This window comes from Zeus faber, assembly GCF_960531495.2.
Source record: "Zeus faber genome assembly, chromosome: 4".
In the NCBI taxonomy this organism is placed as follows: domain Eukaryota; kingdom Metazoa; phylum Chordata; class Actinopteri; order Zeiformes; family Zeidae; genus Zeus; species Zeus faber.
The window spans coordinates 35658683-35680027 of record NC_137191.1 but is presented as its reverse complement, the minus strand read 5'-3'; the positions used below and the strand labels follow the sequence as shown (position 1 = coordinate 35680027).

At 47.1% G+C, this 21345-nt stretch overlaps 1 protein-coding gene across 1 annotated transcript; it reads right to left on the bottom strand.

Annotated features, from left to right (window-relative positions):
* Nucleotides 1-148: 148 nt before the first annotated feature.
* Nucleotides 149-21267, bottom strand: col9a1a (collagen, type IX, alpha 1a). The gene is made up of 32 exons (XM_079999331.1): nt 21126-21267; nt 20363-20437; nt 20071-20109; nt 19898-19960; nt 17673-17726; nt 17394-17429; nt 17144-17167; nt 16570-16623; nt 16106-16159; nt 15955-15987; nt 15538-15594; nt 15335-15388; nt 14983-15036; nt 14780-14833; nt 14613-14666; nt 14455-14508; nt 14185-14238; nt 12809-12862; nt 10931-10984; nt 10783-10827; nt 10222-10275; nt 9969-10022; nt 9192-9245; nt 7184-7255; nt 6223-6258; nt 6086-6130; nt 5757-5789; nt 3171-3317; nt 2206-2260; nt 1669-1857; nt 1213-1290; nt 149-803 (listed from the first exon to the last, which is right to left on the bottom strand). The coding sequence occupies exons 1-32, from the start codon at nt 21198-21200 to the stop codon at nt 598-600; spliced, it is 2064 nt and encodes a 687-aa protein (XP_079855457.1). The 5' UTR covers nt 21201-21267; the 3' UTR covers nt 149-597.
* Nucleotides 21268-21345: the final 78 nt, after the last annotated feature.

Below are 21345 nucleotides of genomic sequence, written 5' to 3'. Positions count from 1 at the left end.
ACACACACTCCTTTACGTTTCTCACACCATCTAAATATTTGCTGACTTTCTTATAGATGCTTTAAAGGCCTGAATAAAATAACAAGTTTAAAGATGTATCTCAGCAATAACTATGTCTCTAATCGACTTTATAAAGAAGTGCAAGAGGTTACCAAAATGTGTTTATTTCCTTTTTTGTACAAGTTGTAAATGCCACTTTAGACCTTTTTATATAATAAATAAGGAGTCGTATAAAAACTGCCAGGGTAGCGTTTCCAAATCTCAAACAAAAACAAAAACAAAAAACCAAAACAACACAGAACGACTGGAACGAGGAACGTCCCCCACGGAGAGGGAAGGGCCACAAAGAGGCACGGAGCAGAGTGGGGGGTCATCCAGCGCTGTAATTGAGTCATTCACACGGTTTCCATATCCACACATTTACATCAACACACCTGATGGGTCAGAGCTTCCCACTTTTTACAGAACGAGAGGGCGGAGCCATAACATCAGGTGGGAAATTAGATTTTTCAGTTCAGGTGTTTGTGGCCCCTGAAACGCGCCGGTCCCCTCCCCGATCCCCTCCCCGATCCCCTCCTGGTTCCGAGGGGGCCCCGCTCACATCTCGCTGGGGCCCTTCATCCCAGAGTCCTTGGCGGACACGGGCGACGCCACCATGGGCAGGACGCACTGCGACGACTCGCAGTATCCGTTGGGTCCCGGGGTTCCGGGGGGCCCCGGGACGCCGGGGACGCCGGAAACGCCGCGCGGGCCCCGCTCCCCGTCGCGGCCGTCCCTGCCGTACGCCGCCCTGCCGGGGTCACCTGGGAACGACGGAGGAGAGGGTGCAGAGAAAGGAGGTGAGAGTCAGTGTGTTGCTATGCAAACAAATAAAACCCCAAAATAAATGTATTAAATTGGACAAATATCCCAAAAATAGATGAATAGAAAATAAATTAAAATGGCCCAAAACTATTTTTATAAATAGCTAAATTCCCATAATTTACCCCAAAAAAAAACAAAAATCCGAAAAATGTTATAATGGATTATTTTAGGTGTTTCGTATTTTAATGTTTTATTTTAATATTTCCGTCACTCCAGTAGCACTACTGCTACAAAACAAATAATAACGTAAGACGAGGTAAGACCTCATTAACCTGTCTGTCTTCCTGTCTGTCTGTCTTCCTGTCTGTCTGTCTTACAGTGTATATTAGTGATCAGTACGTGGTGTACCTGGCAGACCAGGTGCTCCGGGTGCTCCCTTGTCTCCTCTCGCTGTGGGTCCTCGTTCTCCTCGGTCACCCGTGTCGCCTGCAGGAAAATACAGATTAACATGGTCTGGAGAACCACTCGCAACATTTGGATTATTGGAACATATAAAAATACAATGAAAAGAAATACAGTTCCAACCACCGTACTAATGTCCACAGAAAACCTTTTTCCCTGGATTTGTTTGTTTTGTTGCCATGGTGACCACAGCTTCCTGTTGTCAGCCAATCAGCAGCTAGTTTGGTGACAGCTCATCAACTGTTTCAACAGAGAGCTGCGAACGGCTGCCATGTTTAAATACCAGTAGATAGAACCAATTTCCAGGCTAATCCCTGGTTTTCCAGGCCAATCCTGGGTTTTCTTAAAAACTGCGGTTTCAGATGCAAAGCCTGGTGTTAGGCCCTCAGACTGGACTCTGACCTTTGGGCCCCTTGCGGCCGATTATCCCCGACGGCCCCTTGAGGCCCGGCAGGCCCCTGGCTCCGCTGTGGCCCGGGTAGCCGTTCTCTCCGGCGGGTCCCGGGGGTCCGGGCGGGCCGGGCGGGCCGGGCATCCCCGAGACGCCCGACTCGGGTCGGCTGAGGCTGGCGGCGAGCTGGGCCAGCTGCTCTGTGACGGGGAGGAAGACCCGGGTTATTATGACGTGGGAACCAAACACCGCCAGATGAATTAATGTTGAGGGATCAAACTCTATCTAATTTCAGGAAATCAGGGCTGGGGGTGGAGGAGGTGGGGGAGGTGGAGGAGGTGGAGGACAGGCACCTTGGACCAGGCCGTACTGGTAGCACTGGGACTCCCTCAAATAAACTCTAAATGTGCTGCGTTCATCTGCCATTTGAGCCCTGAACCTCCAGCTCCGTGACGTATGAGGGTGGAGGTTGTGGTGTGAACCTGTCTGGTGGAACCGGGGGCGTGTGGTTCTGGTGGGTGGGTGGGTTGGTGCCGGTGGTTCCTTACCTTGCATCACCCGCATGCAGACCTGCTTGATGTGGGCGTCGCTGGGAGACTTGCCCTGAAGACAAATACAAACAAGTCGTTGGAGACGACGATGTTGGGACGCGTCACGAGCGTTAGGGGTGAACATCTCATCCGCCAAGGGCCTTCAGGAACCAGAACATTCGGGAAGCTTCGGGAACGTTTTGAACTTTTAGAACCTCTAGGACCCTTCAGAACCTTCAGGAACCTTCAGGAACCTTCAGGAACGTTTAGAACCCTCAGAACCTTCAGAACCTCCAGGAACCTTCAGGAACCTTCAAAACCTTCGGGAACCTTCAGGAACCTTCAAAACCTTCGGGAACCTTCAGGAACTGTGACTGGATAAACTTAAATACTTGTTCACTTTTTTGAACCGATTTGTTTTCAGGCTTTCATAAATTAGAATGTACACATTCATTTTCTACATAAAGAAATAAAATACATAAAATGTATAAAATACATAAAATATGTAAAATATGTAAAATATATAGAATATATAAAATGCATAAAATACATAAAATATATAAAATACATCAAATACATCAAATATATAAAATGCATAAAACACAAAATATATAAATACATAATATATATCAAATACATAAAACATCTCAAATATATAACATACATTAAATAGATAAAACATACAAAACATGTAAAACAGATAAATATTTGAAGCTCTTTCCAGTTTGTCAGATTTGTGTTTGTGCTGCTGAACTGATGAAGGATTTTATTTTTCAACTCTCGTCCTTTTCTGCTTTTTCTGCTTTTTCTGCTTTTTCTGCTTTTTGCACCGAACGTTTCCTGGTTGTTCTGATATTCCTCAGCTCGTTCTTCTTTGTGAGAAAACTTTTCACAAACAGGTTTATTAAACCTTGCACCTGTTTTTATTCTGATTTACATATTTTATTCATCATTTTATTTGCATTATATGAAGCAGGACTCACCGCCGGCCCCTGGGCCCCCGGCAGGCCTGGCACGCCCCGGTCCCCCTGCATGCCCCGGGGCCCCGGCTGGCCCTGATTGCCCTCCTTCCCGGGCTGGCCCCGGCCGCCCTCGGGCCCTTTGTTCCCCGTCTCTCCTGGAGTGCCCATCTGGAAAACACCACAGTCAGACAGTCAGACAGTCAGTTAGACAGTCCAACAGTCAGACAGTAAGCTAGACAGTCAGACAGTCAGATAGAAAGTCAGACAGTCAGAAAGTCAGATAAGACAGTCAGACAGTCAGATAGACAGTCAGGCAGTCAGATAGACAGTCAGGCAGTCAGATAGACAGTCAGACAGTCAGAAAGTCAGATAGACAGTCAGTCAGACAGTCAGGCAGTCAGATAGACAGTCAGACAGTCAGACAGAACGAGTGACAGACGGGGCAGTGTAGTATGAGACTATTCAGATATCCTTAAAAACAAGAATATCTTTGTATTATATAGAAAACTACAGTATATACTTGTACAAAATATACCAGATGGTATTGTATAGTATACTATATACTTGTATATAACATACTAGATGGTATTATATAGCATACTATATACTTCTATATAATATACTAGATGGTACTATATAGCATACTATATACTTGTATATAACATACTAGATAGTATAATATAGCATACTATATACTTGCATATAATATACTAGATGGTATTATATAGCATACTATATACTTGTATATAACATACTAGATGGTACTATATAGCATACTATATACTTTTATATAACATACTAGGTGGTATTATATAGCATACTATATATATACTTGTATATCATTTACTAGATGGTATTATATAGCATACTATATTCTTGTATATAATTTACTAGATGGTATTATATAGCATACTATATACTTGTATATAACATACTAGATGGTACTATATAGCATACTATATACTTTATATAACATACTAGATGGTATTATATAGCATACTATATATATACTTGTATATCATTTACTAGATGGTATTATATAGCATACTATATTCTTGTATATAATTTACTAGATGGTATTATATAGCATACTATATACTTGTATATAACATACTAGATGGTACTATATAGCATACTATATACTTTATATAACATACTAGATGGTATTATATAGCATACTATATATATACTTGTATATCATTTACTAGATGGTATTATATAGCATACTATATACTTGTATATAACATACTAGATGGTACTATATAGCATACTATATACTTTTATATAACATACTAGGTGGTATTATATAGCATACTATATATATACTTGTATATCATTTACTAGATGGTATTATATAGCATACTATATTCTTGTATATAATTTACTAGATGGTATTATATAGCATACTATATACTTGTATATAACATACTAGATGGTACTATATAGCATACTATATACTTTATATAACATACTAGATGGTATTATATAGCATACTATATATATACTTGTATATCATTTACTAGATGGTATTATATAGCATACTATATTCTTGTATATAATTTACTAGATGGTATTATATAGCATACTATATACTTGTATATAACATACTAGATGGTACTATATAGCATACTATATACTTTATATAACATACTAGATGGTATTATATAGCATACTATATATACTTGTATATCATTTACTAGATGGTATTATATAGCATACTATATTCTTGTATATAATTTACTAGATGGTATTATATAGCATACTATATACTTGTATATAACATACTAGATGGTACTATATAGCATACTATATACTTTATATAACATACTAGATGGTATTATATAGCATACTATATACTTGTATATAACATACTAGATGGTACTATATAGCATACTATATATATACTTGTATATCATTTACTAGATGGTATTATATAGCATACTATATACTTGTATATAACATACTAGATGGTACTATATAGAATACTATATACTTGTATATAACATACTAGGTGGTATTATATAGCATACTATATACTTGTATATCATTTGCTAGATGGTATTATATAGCATACTATATACTTTATATAACATACTAGATGGTATTATACAGCATACTATATACTTTATATAACATACTAGATGGTATTATATAGCATACTATATACTTGTACATCGTTTACTAGGTGGTATTATATAGCTGCTATATACTTGTATATAACACACTAGATGGTATTATATAGCATACTATATACTTATATGTACTTTACAGACGGTATTATATAGCATACTATATACTTGTATATAACATACTAGGTGGTATTATATAGCATACTATATACTTGTATATCATTTACTAGATGGTATTATATAGCATACTATATACTTGTATATCATTTACTAGATGGTATTATATAGCATACTATATACTTGTATATCATTTACTCGATGGTATTATAAAGCATACTATATACTTGTATATTGTTTACTAGGTGGTATTATATAGCATACTATATACTTGTATATCGTTTACTAGATGGTATTATATAGCATACTTGTATATAGTACTAGGTATTCTACATGTGGGGGTCCTTATGGTGTGACGTACCGATCCTTTCTCTCCGCCTTCTCCTTGCTCTCCCTGCGGAAAGGAGAATTCAAATGTCAAAAACACAAAGTAGAGACAAAATGGAGACGGTGTGAAGCGCGTCCCACGTGCTCAGGGTGGAGGTCGAGCACCGACTGTCACCCCCCCCCCCCCAAACACCACCAACTTATCCCTACGGGGCCACACATCTCCATGTCTCAAGGTGCGGACACTACGCTTTCCCTGGCCCTGGGCGGCGGCGTGACGGGCTTCACGGCAGCAGCCGAAAAGGCCGCGCCCGCCCCCCCAGAAGCGGGGGGGAGGAGGTGGTGCGAGGCGGCGGCGCTCACCAGGTCTCCTCTCTCTCCGGCCGTGCCCTCGGCTCCCGGGGATCCCTGCGGGGAAGCACAGAAAACAGGCGGTGGGTCCGACCGCCTGCGGCGTCTCTCAACGCACGCGCCAGGCGCTTGAAGGTGGCCGCACCCACCTGTTCTCCCTCCGGTCCGTCCACGCCCACCGCGCCCTGGGGAGGCAGAGGAAACATCAGGTGTGACGTCCACATTCAAGCAACAGCGGAAACAGTGGAAACAGCAGAAGCAGCGGAAAACAGTGAGAACCACGAGAACCGCGAAAACCGCGAGAAGCGTTGACGTCTGTCAGCTGCTGCGACGCGCTGCAGGCTGCAGCACCGCGGCAGGAAGTGACCTCGCTTACGATTTTCACTGGAACCGAGCTTTAGATCAAGTCAGCGACTCACGCGCTGTGGGTGAAACAACGACTTCATTGACGCGTCTCTTGGGGAGTCGCCGTCAAAACCTGTTTTTTCCAAAGGGTGAAACGCATGAATTTAAATGGGTTTTTTTTCCCGCACTTTGCGAGCGCGACGTGAATGGAGATTTCAACGGGGGGGGGGGGGGGGGGTGCGTCGGCGCTCGGGTGTGAAGCCCACGTCAGGGCAGCTTCCCCACGACGCATCACCTCCTCCGTCAAAGTGGGACGCCGGGCGAGCATTGACATTCGGACGTTTGACTTTGGTTTGACGGTGAGTGGGAAGGCGCTGAAAGGGGGACAGGCTCGTTTATTTAGGGAAAAAAAATCCTGAATAAAATATACACAGAAGTTATACATCAATCAAGGTTTGTTTGTTTTTCACTTTTTTAACCTTTAACCCAAATAGCAGCAGCATCCTGTTTAAAGTCACGCACGCGCTCGGTCAGACTCGTTTCTTTCTTTCTGATGTTCAGTCATGCTCTATGCTGGGAAACGACTTTTGCGTTCGTGGATAAAGCCTGGACACGGAGCCCGGTCGGCGAGTTTGAAGGGAAGGAGTTGGGATGTAGATCGGGCCGCGACCCGGGTTTCGGGGTCGAGGGTGGAACGTGCGGCGGAGGGGTTTGGCCGTGCCGCCGCCCACTGGTGGCCGGGGGGCGGCGGCAGTCGTCTCTTACCCGGTCTCCCTTCTGCCCCAGGAAGCCGGCCGGACCCGGGAGTCCGGGCAGTCCCAGGTCCCCTTTACCTCCCTGCGAACACACACACACACACACAGAAACATCAAATAATACACACACTCAAAATTGCACAGACCCACAGATTCGTAAACATAGAATTACACGTAGGTACACAAATACACACACACACACACACACACACTCTGTTGAAACACTGGGTGTCTGTGCCGACTGAAGCCCCCCCTCTGACCCGCGGCCTCCAGGGTAAAAATGAAACCCAAGCCCTAAAACAAGCACTTGTCTGCTGACGCTGGTCCACGGAGGCTTGGGGGCGTTCCCAGTGAACAGAGGGCTCTTTCAGGTCCGCTTGGCTCTCTTCCCGGGCCCCCGAAATCCAAAATCCCCCTCCGCCCCCCCAGAGAAATCCCCCCAGGTCCTTGAAGTGGTGCAACGAGCGGCCGCTCGCGTGCGCCCGGCACCACCGCCTTCCCTTCTGCTGTGCACGGGAGCGTGCGCAGGGAGGCTCCTGATCCGGACGTGCCGGGGTTTGTCTTGGTCACGTCCGATAACGAGCGCGGGGCGGTGGATGGGCGGCCCCTTGTTGCCCAGAAACAGAGCGACCCCCCTCCCCCTCCCTCCACCGCCCTCCCTGCCAAGGTATGCAGCGCAGCAGATTAGCCAAAGGCCAGGAAACGCTCACGGCGCTCGAGGTGCCGGGAACGAGCCGAGATCAATATGTGGACCGGATCAACGGGCTGCGCTCGCTGCCGTTTCCGGGTGTTTTCCTCCGCCTAATTCCCCCCCCCCAGCCTCTTTCATCCGCCGTTCATTTTCCCTGCTCTCCGTCCGAGTCTCGTCGCCGTCACTCTGTAATCCCCTCGGCGACGGCAGCCTTCCGGTTGTTGACAAGCGGGTCCCCAGCGGGGTTCATGTGCATCTCTCGGGGTCGATGCCTCGGGGCCGTCCTCGGAGATGGAATGAATTTTTTTCCTCAGTGTTATTAACCCACCGTCCCGTCGAGAAGTAAGACGGGGAAATCCTACGGGACTCCTTCACAGGGTCCTTTCAACCACGCGGGGCCCCCATCGAGGTCGGGACACCACGGGCCCCGCCTTCCCGCTCCGTCCCGTCCATAACCACCCCGTTGAACCGGACTCGCCTGTGTCGCCGCTTTCGCATCGGGGCCTTCGCTCTGACTCGGAAAAAACAGGCGCCCAAAAGCACCTGCATCTACGTCACCCGTCGGTGTCAGATTTCCCCGGTTCTGTCCGGTCCCCCCGGTCCCCCCCGTTGGGCTCTTGGCAGGGATTTGCCGCGAAGATCCCTCGAGGTGGCTCGCCTTGCCGTCTTTCGGGTCTTCCTTAGAGCTGGCCATCTCATCGGCAACGCGGACCAAACCAACCTCTGTTCCAGGGGGGTCAGACAAACCTGTTCCCGAGAGGCCTTTGGTCAGCGTCCACTGGCACCACCTTCACCACCTTCACCACCTTCACCACCTCCACCGGCTGATCCGAGGCTCTGGCGTCATGTCGTCGCTGTCTATAGAAAACGGCATCGGCCGAAATACGTACTTATCACCCAACCGGCCCTTGTGCTATTAAACCCAGGATTAGCCCTGGAACGGCCCTGTTACCAGTCAACATGCCGGGCATCACTTCACCGCCCCGGGTCGCTGGGGAGGAGCGGAGTCGGACATCTTTCAAGATGGCCGACACGCCGGCACCTGGGGGGTGTATCGTTACAGCTTGTACGAGTATCTAACCCGTCATACTCTCTGTAATGTTGTTTCAGTGTCCGTACACATGCATTTGGAAGCTCTGTGAGGTGACTTTTAGCCTTTGTAATTAGAGCCCCGGGTCTCGGCGATCAGCCAGCGTCTTGCTGCTGGTTGCTAGGTAACCGCTGGAACGCAGCGGGCTCCCAGGTCCGAGCCACGCGCCGTTGAGCAGTTTCCCCTGGTGTTTGCGCCTGTCCCAGTACAGAGCGACTCCTGAGCTTGGATACTCACTCTGGGCCCCGGCGAACCCGGAGGGCCGTCGTGGCCTCGCTCTCCTCGCTCGCCCTGTGGGGAAGGAAGAGAACGAGTGTTTACCGTGAACAGGAAGTGACGGTAAACACCATAAAAAAGTGTTTTTATGGTCGTGGATTTAAGAACAGCAAATGGCAATGTCCCATATGATGTGGGTATTTTATGTGCATTCAAGGATCTGAGTGGTGAAGCTGGAATTTGGAGCTCAGTTGAGCTTTCTGTTGTCATGGCAACCACATTTAGACCTGACCTCACGTTGTGTTTTAAACTTTGATCTCCTTCTTCTTCTTTGTTGTTTATTGGCGATGAACTACCACCAACTGGACTAGTGGGTGAGCAATTGGTGAGGCCAAAAATAGCTAACTGACTGACTAACTGAATGAATGACTGACTGACTAAATAACCGACTGACTAACTGACTGACAGACTGATACATAAAATTATGAATAAACTGTTAAATTTACAAATTCCTAAATAAATAAACAAATAATAATGCATAAAAAACATTAATATATATTTTGTATTCATTATTTTAGCTTAACGTCATTTGTTTTAGTCCATTTTAAGCGCTGTGAGTTCATTTTCATAGTTGTTGATCGCGATCCATCTTTTATTGTCTACATCCCGCTCCGGCGATTGAGACACAGCACTGCCGTCGAACAAAGAAGCCTTTTCATTTCATGGTGAAATGCGTGTTGTGTCGCCTGTGAATGTTGATTGGATGTGGGATCAGAGCTGTGGTGGGTGTGGACTCACTGGTCCGGCTCGGGGTCCCACCGGTCCCACCTCCCCCTGCTCGCCGCGCTCTCCCTGGAAGGGAACACACGGCCGCCAGGAAAACCAATCAATAATAGATGCCATCCATACTGGTGCTGATATCATTGGTGTAAAGGGCCGACTCATTCACCAATAATCACTAATACAAACCTCTCACAGTTATTGTCTGAACACTGGAATATCAAACGAGATCTGTCAATCATGTCTATGTACCAAGTTGCTCCAGACTTACTGATTTTCCTGGCGATCCCATCAGTCCCACGACGCCCGGATCGCCCGTGTTTCCCTGGGAAACGAGGAAAACAAAAAGATAACGACTTTACGCATAAAATCACAGTTTTTAAAACATTATAGGGTCCAAACGACATTCTCCTGTCGCTTAGCAGATTACACCAGGCACTAGATCATCAGAGAAATACACCAACACGACAAAAACAGACAAAACAGACAAAAACAGACAAAAAGAAACATTACATTTCCTGCCAGTATAAATAGATTTTTTTTGTTGACCTGATTATTATTATTATTATTATTATTATTACAATCATCATGTACAATTTTTTATATTATTTAAAAAATGAAGATGAGATAAGATAGTCCTTGCTGTTTAAGAAAATATTTCTCACATTTTTTTCATGTGATTAAATGTGACATTTATATTAAACACAGAAAAACAATAATAAAAAGGGAACAGATAAGAATCTCTACAATTATGATTGATAATGTGAATGAAGTACAGTATACATGTGTATTTAATAACTACACTGTATGATAATAAGCGTGCAGCTGGTACCTTCGCTCCGCTGACGCCTTTTGGGCCGTACGCACCTGGCAAACCCTGCATGGGAGAAAACAAAAACACAAAAATAGAAATCCCAGCATCAGAGATCGCCAGAGATTAATTATGAATTCAAAGAGTCGTACGTCTGGTTCGCACTTACAGGAAGTCCTTGGAGTCCAGCGTCACCTGGAGCGCCATTTTTACCTGGAATACCCTGAAAACAGATAAAACACAAGATGTGCCAAGCTTTTTATTAACTTTGGTTATCAAAGGAGAGGTTATAATAATAATAATAATAACAATAATAATAATAATAATAACAATAACAAAAAAATATATAGCGGTAGGCAGCAATACACAGGGTCCAGCTTTGTTATGTTAGATACAAATTAAAGTTTTCCAAGTTCCCGTAAAACACACCATCACTTTGTATTGACACCAATTACAAATCAGTTTGTGCTGTGGCTCCTCTTGACATCAGCATTACGTCTAAAACCAGCTACAGTTTTCTGAGTTTCCCTTGAACGCAGCATCGGCTGACGTAATGACAGAGTGAGTCCTGGTGACACGCAGAATTACTAATACTAGGATCCACTTGTTGCATGTTGTGACTTTATCCTACAAATGAGAAGGTCCCAGTCTACTTCCTGTCAGCTCCCTGTCTACTTCCTGTCAGCTCCCTGTCTACTTCCTGTCAGCTCCCTGTCTACTTCCTGTCAGCTCCCTGTCTACTTCCTGTCAGCTCCCTGTCTACTTCCTGTCAGCTCCCTGTCTACTTCCTGTAGTCCACAGAGTCCTGCCTCACGGTGTCTCTGTGGAAGGAAATGACTCCGTGTGGAGGTTCCAACAACAAGCTTCATTCAAACACATTCAACGCTGCACGTCCCTCACACACGTTTCATTCACTTGTTTAACGTTTGGGACTAAAATAAAACAGACGAATTTGACCCGTTGATCTGGAGCAAGCGACCTCCTTGTGTGAGGTTGCAAACACGGAAAATGTTTTGGACTGATTTCCACTCCTACAGTTTGTGTTATGACTGGCTTCAATGCCGGAAATTTTAGGACCTTGGCGTATCGGGGATGCGTGAACGTTCTGCTACTTCCAGTAGATTTTCAGCAGTTTTTCACCAAGTCCTGCTCCAAATGTAGATCGATGTTGATCAAACTTGAACCATGAATCGTCCTGGTTCCAACGAGACCTCAACCATGTGCGTGGGTCCAGCGATCGTCGTGTTCCAGACACTTTTAGCCCGAAAATTGCCAAGGATAATAATAATAATTATTATTATTGCGCAGAGCAACCCACACATGCCAATGGAGTCTGGAGCGCTATGTGAAGGCCCCCCGGAGCCACACCCTGCACATATATACCAAACTGGATGATGATGTCACAAAGTGCCACGCTCCGCCACCCCCGGCCCTCCCAGCCTTTAGAAAAAAGGGTGTATTTGCCAACTCCTCCTACAGGTCCGATGTGGAGGATCAAACTTGGACCACAACATGTGTGGACTTGCCCGAAAACAAATTGTGTTATTCGTGTCCGTGGGCTCGACGGTTTTGAGCGCCAGGCACTTTGACCGGTGATAATGGCAAGGAGAATAAAAATGTAAATAAAAATATATAATAATAATAATAATAATAATAATAATAATATCAATTTCTCATGTTTTGTCAGCTGATTTTCTCCAGATAAAGTACTGAGAATCTTACAGCAATAACTAGTCCACGCAGCAAATTCTGCTCTTTGCAAATAACTCCCAAAACCCAAATAACACAAGCTGGGGTTCAGAAAAATAAAGCCCAGAAATCAGAACCTTTCACCCTTTGTGTCTCACTCCAGAGGTTTCAATCCTCAGAAATTCACTGTTCATTAATTTACTCTCATCTTTCCTAACAAACAACTGACTCATGGAACATTGAAATGAGATCAAAAATAATGACATCAAATAATACTTCATTAACCTTCCGTCTATGAAGGCACCATCGCCCACTGACCACAGTAAATATGGAATAAATCAAAGGAGTAGATTTGTACCTTAGTGCCGGGCAGCCCCGGGATCCCCTCCCGTCCGTCTGGACCGAGCAGACCCTGATTGGCAGGAAATACAACAAAAAGCATCACATCATGACATCACATCATGACATTACATCATGACATCACATCATAACATCACATCATGACATCACGTCATAACATCACATCATAACATCACGTTATGACATCACATCATATCACATCATGACATCCCGACATCACATCATGACATCACATCATGACATCACATCATGACATCACATCATAGTTTGAAATGTTGGTGAGACTTTGAGACTGTACATGATGACTACGTAACGATTATGGCTCTGTTTCCGTCTTAAAAATCACATTCTGTTCATTTGAATATCTCCAAGTCCAAGTGAAATCAAAATGTATTTTTTGTTAAAAAAAAATATATATATATATATATATTGATATCATTTCAGGCCAAATTAGCAAAACACAGACATTTACGTTTGTTTTTGATCATTCTGCATTGATAGAAATGTGAGACATCAGAGTCACAAGAACTTCAAGTCACTTGTCATGAACATTGTTTACTTTGAAATTTTTCAATTTCTCTTGCACTTGAACTTTCTTAACTCATGAGTTCCTGATAACTCATTCATTTAGGTGGTGCCATCCAAAGGAGTGGGGGCGGAGTTGGGGGCAGAGTTGGGGTGGGGTTGGGGGCAGAGTTGGGGTGGGGTTGGGGTGGGTTGGGAGCAGAGTTGGGGTGGGGTTGGGGGCTGAGTTGAGGTGAGGTTGGGGGCAGAGTTGAGGTGGTGTTGGGGGCAGAGTTGAGGTGGGGTTGGGGGCAGAGTTGGGGGCAAAGTTGGGGTGGGGTTGGGGGCAGAGTGGGGGTGGGGTTGGGGGCAGAGTTGGGGTGGGGTTGGGGGCAGAGTTGGGGGCAGAGTTGGGGTGGGGTTGGGGGCAGAGTTGGGATGGGGTTGGGGGTGGGGTTGGGGGATGAGTTGGGGCGGGGTTGGGGGCAGAGTTGGGGTGGGGTTGGGGGCTGAGTTGGGGTGGGATTGGGGGCAGAGTTGGGATGGGGTTGGGGGTGGGGTTGGGGGCTGAGTTGGGGTGGGGTTGGGGGCAAAAAAACGTGTTTTAGGGACCTGGGAGACCTGTGTTAACATGTGAAAAAGTAGCACCACACCTCCCCTTTAAAGTCAACTCAAGGGACTCCCGCTGGGAATGAGATGTGAGCTCGCACGTTAACAGCGAGATTAGTGGAAATAATCGGTTCAGAGCAGGAACTGGATCGAAGACGAGGCGGGATTTTATTGCGTCTGCGCGACCGCCACGCCGTCTCCATGACGACCGGGCACTCCAAACAGAATACGATGGGATCGTCAGTGCGATGGGACACTCACGGGTTCTCCTTTTGATCCCGGCACGCCCCTGATCCCAAACGGGCCTTGAGCTCCCTAAAAACACAAACAAGCAAAAGGAAATCACAGGAAATGCATCAAAGGTAAAATAAAGGGAGATCCAAGCACTTTTCCAGCACTTTTGAGTTTTCGTCATCCAACGCCTTTCCGCCACGAGGATCGACCGCAAGCTACTTGGCAAAGAAAGCACGGCGCCGTTTTCCACAATCAGGCATCAACCGCGTTGGAGTCTTTGCAGAGGCTGGAACTCACCTGCGCCCCCCTTGGCCCGGCCTCGCCCACCTTCCCCCGCTGGCCTGAGTCTCCCTGGAAACACACGGAGAGCACGGGTTTCCTTTCACTCAGGTTCACGCGGCTCAGTGGGAAGGTGAAGATGAACGGATAAATAAAAAGGAGCCGCAGGCACTTACTGGGGCACCCTGAATGCCCTGAGGACCCACAACGCCGGGCGCTCCGCGAGGACCCTGTTTTCAGGCAGAAAGGTTGTTCACATCAAGCTGTGTGCAAAAAGAGACGTCTCCCAACCGGCAACAAGGACCTTTCCAAAAAGATGGAGCGGATCCGTTTGGCCCCTCACCCTGTCGCCCTTGGAGCCCGTGATTCCCGTGATGCCCCTCGGTCCCCCGGGGCCCTAGAGAGAGAGGGAACGAATGAGATGGAGACGAGCGGGAAGGAACGTGGATTCATGGCGAAGACGCCTTTTTAAATGAGAGCGACGAGAAATGACAACTAAGAAGGAAGGAATGTGGAGAAGAGAGGAGACGGGGAGGGGTGGTTTACCGGAAGTCCTTGAGCGCCGGTGTCGCCCGGCACCCCCTGGTCGCCCTCCTCGCCCTAGAAGAGAGACAGGCAGACCCCGGGTGGGAGGTTTAACTGTGGTCTGTAGGTCGTAAACCAAAGCCCGCGAGAGAAAAAAACCTCCTGCAAACTATTTGATATCCTACTTTTTCCCCCTGTGGAGATGCTGAGCTGTTATCTCCGGATATTGTATTTTATAATTCCAGTTATATGATATTTCAAGAACATGACACATATTTGGGGGATTCTTCCTCAATAGGACTTTTCCAAAGCTCAACGCACAGATAAAGAGATTGATTTATTTGGTAAAAATGGAAGGAAGAGGAGGCGTCACCTTGTGTCCTTGCTTGCCGGGCTCTCCAGACTCTCCCTTGGATCCTTTGTGACCCTGGAAGAAAGAAAATAAAAACAAAAACAAAACACAACAAGACGAGTCAAACTGGACGTCCGGAATCTTTGGACAAAACAAATAACGTGACGCCGGTCATTCAGCCGCTGTGCCGGGGTCGACTCAGGAAGCCATTTTGTTTGGCTCACCTTCATCCCAGGGAGTCCCGAATGTCCGTTGAGACCGGCGGGACAGGCGTTGGGACACTGGGGAGCACAGAGACCGCCTGGTTAAGGTCATGGCAGAGCCCGCCCACCAGGGGGCTTCACTGACTGACGTCCCGGGAAGTACCGCTTCCCGGTGTTTAGACAAGCCGTTCCCTGCTTGCTGCCTGGTTTCTGCTGAGGGACTCTGAGCCAATCCAAATCTCAGCCCGACCGAAACATTTGGGCGGAGCAGAAAACACTTTTTGGGCGGAGCCAGAAAACACTTTGGCGTTTTGGAGCTTCTTTGGAGCAGAACTGTAAGACAGTGCTTCAGGACGATAGGGTTGTGCCTTCCTCTCAGCTAAAGCTTCAGTGTAAAGTGTCATATTCAGAGTTCATCTGGGCGTGGAGCCAACTCACCAGGTCCTCACCGTCGTACACGCCCGGCAGCCCCTGAAACCACCAAGCAGTTCAGTGAGTGAACAACAAGCCCGTCGCAGAACAAAAACGTGCGCAAAGTGTTAAAGTGAGAATCGGCCTTTCACAGCGGCGGCAGAACGGCGGATCTCACCCTGGGCCCGGCGGGACCGGGAAGACCCACGGGGCCTCTCCTGCCCCTCGCTCCCTGTAAAACACACAAAGGTAGATTCACGTCAAGACGCTTCCTGCATCCGAGCTCTTGAGGTAAAACACGCACGTGACACGAGAAAAACCTTAAAATGGGCACGGGGGGCGGTAAAAGGGCTTTAGCAGATCTGAATTTCAGGGCTTATATACAACATTAAGGAGATCAATGGTGACTCAAAGGAGATCAATGTCATCATTTAGCCCGTTTAATGCAATGTTACAGGGATGCAGTCCGGTCCAGGTTAGTCCGCTGAACTAGATTAAAACGTGCACTGTGACCTCCCCCTTCCGATGCCAATTGTGACAATGTTCATCAAGGGGATCTATGATATGTATAAAAGTCTGGCTTCAGGTCTCAATTCACTCCAAGGTCTGAAGCCTCAGATTGAACACCATCAGTTTACTTACAGGGGAGCCGACTTTGCCCAGTTCACCTGGAAGCCCATCGGTCCCAGGAAGACCCTGTTAGAAAAACAGAACAACGGTAACCTTCAGTTTCAAGAGCCTGCTCTGTTTTTAAGCATCTGTACAACCAACATAAGAAAATGAGAACCTCTGTGATTAGACTGGAGGTTCTCAACTGGTGGGTCCTGCTCCAAAACTGGTTTGTGGTCCCATTTCAGTCGAACAGTTGTGAGGCCTATTTGCCCACCCTGACCCCGCCCTCCCTCTATCTCTCTCTCTCCTCCTCAATCTCAATACTAACTCGCTGCACCATAGAGTGGAGGGAGCTCCTTGTGACAAGAGGTGAAGGAGCGGGAAACACTGCCGCTTTTGTCCACAGGGGGCGCTTAAATTGCTGAAAATCCAAAACGAGTCTAAACTAAATTGGTGCCTTTTAAATAATGAGGTTTTAAGGTTAGGTTAAGCTATATATATATATATATATATACACAGATGTATTCCAATTTAAAAATATAAAATAACAATTAAATTACAATTTAAAATGGTGATGATATTTAAAAATACGTAAAGTACTCACATCCAGCCCGTCTGGCCCGACACCCTGCAGGAAGACAACAAAGGACATTGAACTTGAATTATCATTGAATATCATTTAGTTATTCTTGTCAAATGTATTTAAAAGAATCATTTTGAACGTAAATGCTGCACAAAAAAGCCATTTACTGCCACTATTTGCACCCAGGCTGGAAAGGTATCCGTCCCACCTACTGGGTACAGAGGTAAAAGGATAAATCAGGATCAATTAGGGAAATATATATAACACTCACCATCTCCCCTGGTGGTCCCAGAGCGCCAGGTTCACCCTGAAAAACAAATCACTTATGTTCAATGTCTATTTAACAAACGTGCATCGGAGGACTGGGCCAATTTTGATTGACGGGCTTTTTTCTTCCAAACCACGAGAACCAAATCCACAGGCAAACTTCATGCGTGTGTCTTTGTTCGAGTCTTTGAAAGTCTTGGAACTTTGAAAGAGTCTTGGGGTCCACCCGCCCCAGACAGGGCGGGGCTTCGGGGTAAGCGTCGTATAGAAATTCGAAACGTACCTTTTGTCCCTTCGGTCCGTCCACGCCGGGCGCTCCGGAGGGTCCCACGGGGCCCTGGAAGACAGGAGGGAAAACTTTTCACCCCGACCGCTCAAGGCCCCGGGACCCAGGTCTGACGGGCTCTTAGCAGGGCGCCTCCTTCAGATAGGGCCGACATGTCCGTTATATAAAATGGGGGTCGGGCCCCGGATCCACTAAATGACACCACCAGGCATAGAACCTGATCAACCAGTCAAATTATTTTGTCATGCTATGCATAAATGCCCTTCGACCGCGCCTTGCCACCACCACCGCCTTTCCTCGCCCTCCTCGACGTGATCCGTCCTTCAGCTGAGGGCCACGTTTTATCATGACATAATGTTTTTTATTCCGCTTGTCACCACACGGCCCCAGGGGGCCCCCCTGGGAGCGGCTTTTTTATTTATTTTGTTTTATTTTTTAGATATTTTTCCCTCGTGTTGAATATTTTCCCATAACCACCGGGAGTCGTAGAGACGTTAATGTTGCTGTGAACAAGAAAGCGACAGGGCCCCCATTGGTTGAGAGAGTAACGGAGGGAAAAATGTACGTTTAGTTTTGAAGCAATATTCCGGTTTCTGTGAAGCTATTTTCCAGTTACAGATGTTCTCTAAAGTCCTCCATCATCAGCCAAACTGGGCCCGGCCGCCTGGGCGGCCTAATGCAGACCGCAACCGGATTCTAATCCAACAGGAAGTCCCACGCGGCATGTGTTGAAGTGACAGACAAACATAAAAAAAACCAAAAAAACGAAACACTTTGTTTCCTCCGCGCCGCAACGCGAGTCCAAAACCCGTCGTCGGCAACTGGGAGAAGAAGAACGAAGCGACTGAATCGGTGAGAACGAGGCGTCGCTGCAGGGAAGCCGCAGCTTTTGGGATGTAAAGTGTTGGGACTGACGGGGCGTGGCCTAAGGGGGGGCGCTCCGACCGGGACCAGAACTTTATGACTTTATGTCCGCATTAGAAAACAACGACAACAAAAAAAAACAAAACCCAGATGGATTACCGCAGCAACAGGGCGGTGGAGTTCAACCCAACACTATGGGATGTTTGGCAGACGCTTCAATCTGAACCAGAGCGATGACAACACGACTAAAACGAGCCCAGAATTAAAGAAGCTTCCCTGAGACGCTGCTTGAAGAAGTCCTGCACTGAGGTGACGGAGGACTAGTCTGCTCCTTCTGTCCGGTCCTGGCGCCGGCCTCGGCCCAGACCCGCCTGCTCCGCCCGCTCCGCCCGGAAAGGCCACGCCTGCTAATCCAGGGCCTTCACTCTTGAAGCTTCACTCAGATGGATGAGCTCCGATCTGAGGCCGTTTTTAACCATTGATTCAAACCCTTTCTCCGCCAAACCATCGCTCTGTCCGCTGCGGGGTCATTATGGGATGGATGCGTTTGAAGCCGCCTCTGGGGGGGGGGGAGGGTTGGGAGGAGCCATGGGAACAGGGAACCCGGCGGAGGGAGGTGGAGGTGGTTTCACGGACGGAGGTTGGAGGTGGTTTCAGGGTCGCTCCGTCAGCTCCACGTGCGTCCCGCTCCATGCGCCGCGGGGCGCCGGCGTCACCGGGGCCGGCTCGTCGCGTCGACTTCGGGTTTTGCGGAAAAACTCCGAAATGAGGAGGCGCGTTGTGAGCGGCGGCTGAAAGCTCCAAAATATGGATTTAACACATTTAAGTGTTTTTTATTTATTTATTTATTTGTTTATTTATTTGTTTTGGCGTCCGCCGCGGCGCCTGATGTGATTCCTCTGTATGAACCAGCTTCAGTCTCAACTGTACTTCCAGTATTTCGGGACAAGCCCCCCCCCCTCCACCTCCTCCACCCGATCACACAGAAAGACCTCTGTACCTGCCAGGAAGCGGCCTGGTGCTGGGCAGGTTGCCGTTCTCAACGGTTTATTTTTTTCGGGAGACAGTTCACCCCCCCCCCCTCCCCGCTCCGGGTGGGGTCGAGCGCTCACAGAGAACCTACTGTTTCCTGTCTTTTCTCTCGTACATCTCTGCGGTTTCCGGTTCCAGACTCCAGTGGTGGAGGCTGAACGGACGGACTACGCCACCCTCACTCGACCAGCAGAAAATATAATTAAGGGATGGAAACGGAGACGGGGCCTCCGTCGACGTCTTGTCTGAATACCCCGGCCGGGGTGCGGCTGCCGCCCCCCCCCCGGGCCCCCCGCGCCGCATGTTTTTTTTTTTTTTTAACTCACGTCGGCACCTGGAAGCCCTGGAGCTCCAGCGGCTCCGTCCTTCCCGTCGTCGCCGTCGGGGCCCTAAGGGTCACAGCATCCAGTTAGTATCACCTCTGTCGGTCCACGGCGGTTACCGTGGCAACTTACGGGTTAATGAGTCTGAAGGGGGGGGGGGGTTAAAATGCACTCACGGGTCCGCCATCAACGTTGGAATCCACTCCTCTGTCGCCCTGGGGGTCATCAACACAGTGTTTGAGTGATGCAGAAACGAGAATGTTAAATCAATCGATGAGTGAGGATCATGTATCGACGATAGACCCGTGTTTACATCTAACGTGTCCATTTTAATTGCATCTAATTTCAGTGAAGTAGAAAGTCCGACATTAAATTGCAGATTGATCTGAAGAACAAATTGGCCCCTGACGTTGACAACAATCCAAAGGTCTAAAGAGTGCTCGTGCAAACGGACATATTCAGACTCACATCAATCCCATCCACTCCCGCCACGCCGGACTCTCCGGGAGGACCTGGGGGGCCCCGGGGACCCACCGGGCCTCTCTGCGTGGAACAAAAATGATATTTTCTCTTCTTTTGTCACAATAATGGCTGGTGGTGGTGGTGGTGGTGCATTTCAAAAAGCCATCTTTGGCACAAGGAGTGTGATTGTGCGCGGAGCCAGACTCGGTGTGAGAGGGAAGAGATTAAAGCGTCACATTAGGGTCTAATCAGCTGCATGTGTTGAGATTACTGCGACTGTTCTAACATAATGGGAAGCACATGTTCCCACTGGGAGGGACACTGGACTCCATTCAGGGTGAAGCTCTTACTTGTTTAGAAAAATGCACCATCACCCTTTTTATTTATTTTATTATTACTATTTCATTACCCTCTATCAATGTAAGGCACTCTGAGTTGCATGTTGTGCAAGGAAGGTGCTGTACAAATAAAAGTGTTATTGTTGTCAAAGTATACTATGCAAATAACTATACAAATAAAAGTTATTAAGTTGTAATAACTATAAGTACGAAGTAAAAAAATGAAGTAAAAGGGACAAAAAATACACATAAATAATCAAGAAAAATACGTTCGTTGTTTTTTCTATTTTTTTCAGTCAGTTATCAGGTAAAAATAGGCAACACGTGTTGCCTTGTAAATACATTGTATTAAGGTATGACAAGGTATAACAATGATAACACAGCCTAACATGGGGAGCACAGTGGGGGATAAAGGAGCGTTCGTCACTCACCTGAGCGGAGCAAATACAGATAATTTGCAGTAAAATCACCAACAAGGACTTGTGATCCATCCCGACCCGAGCCATGGTCCCCCCGCAGGCAGAGAGACCTAAAAAGTCCCTTTAAGTGGATGATTTGGGGTTGAGTTGTTGAAATGCCCCGGGTGGACCCACCGTGCACTGGAGGTGGGATGTTGAAAAGCAGGTTGGAGAAGATGGAGCTGCAGCTCTG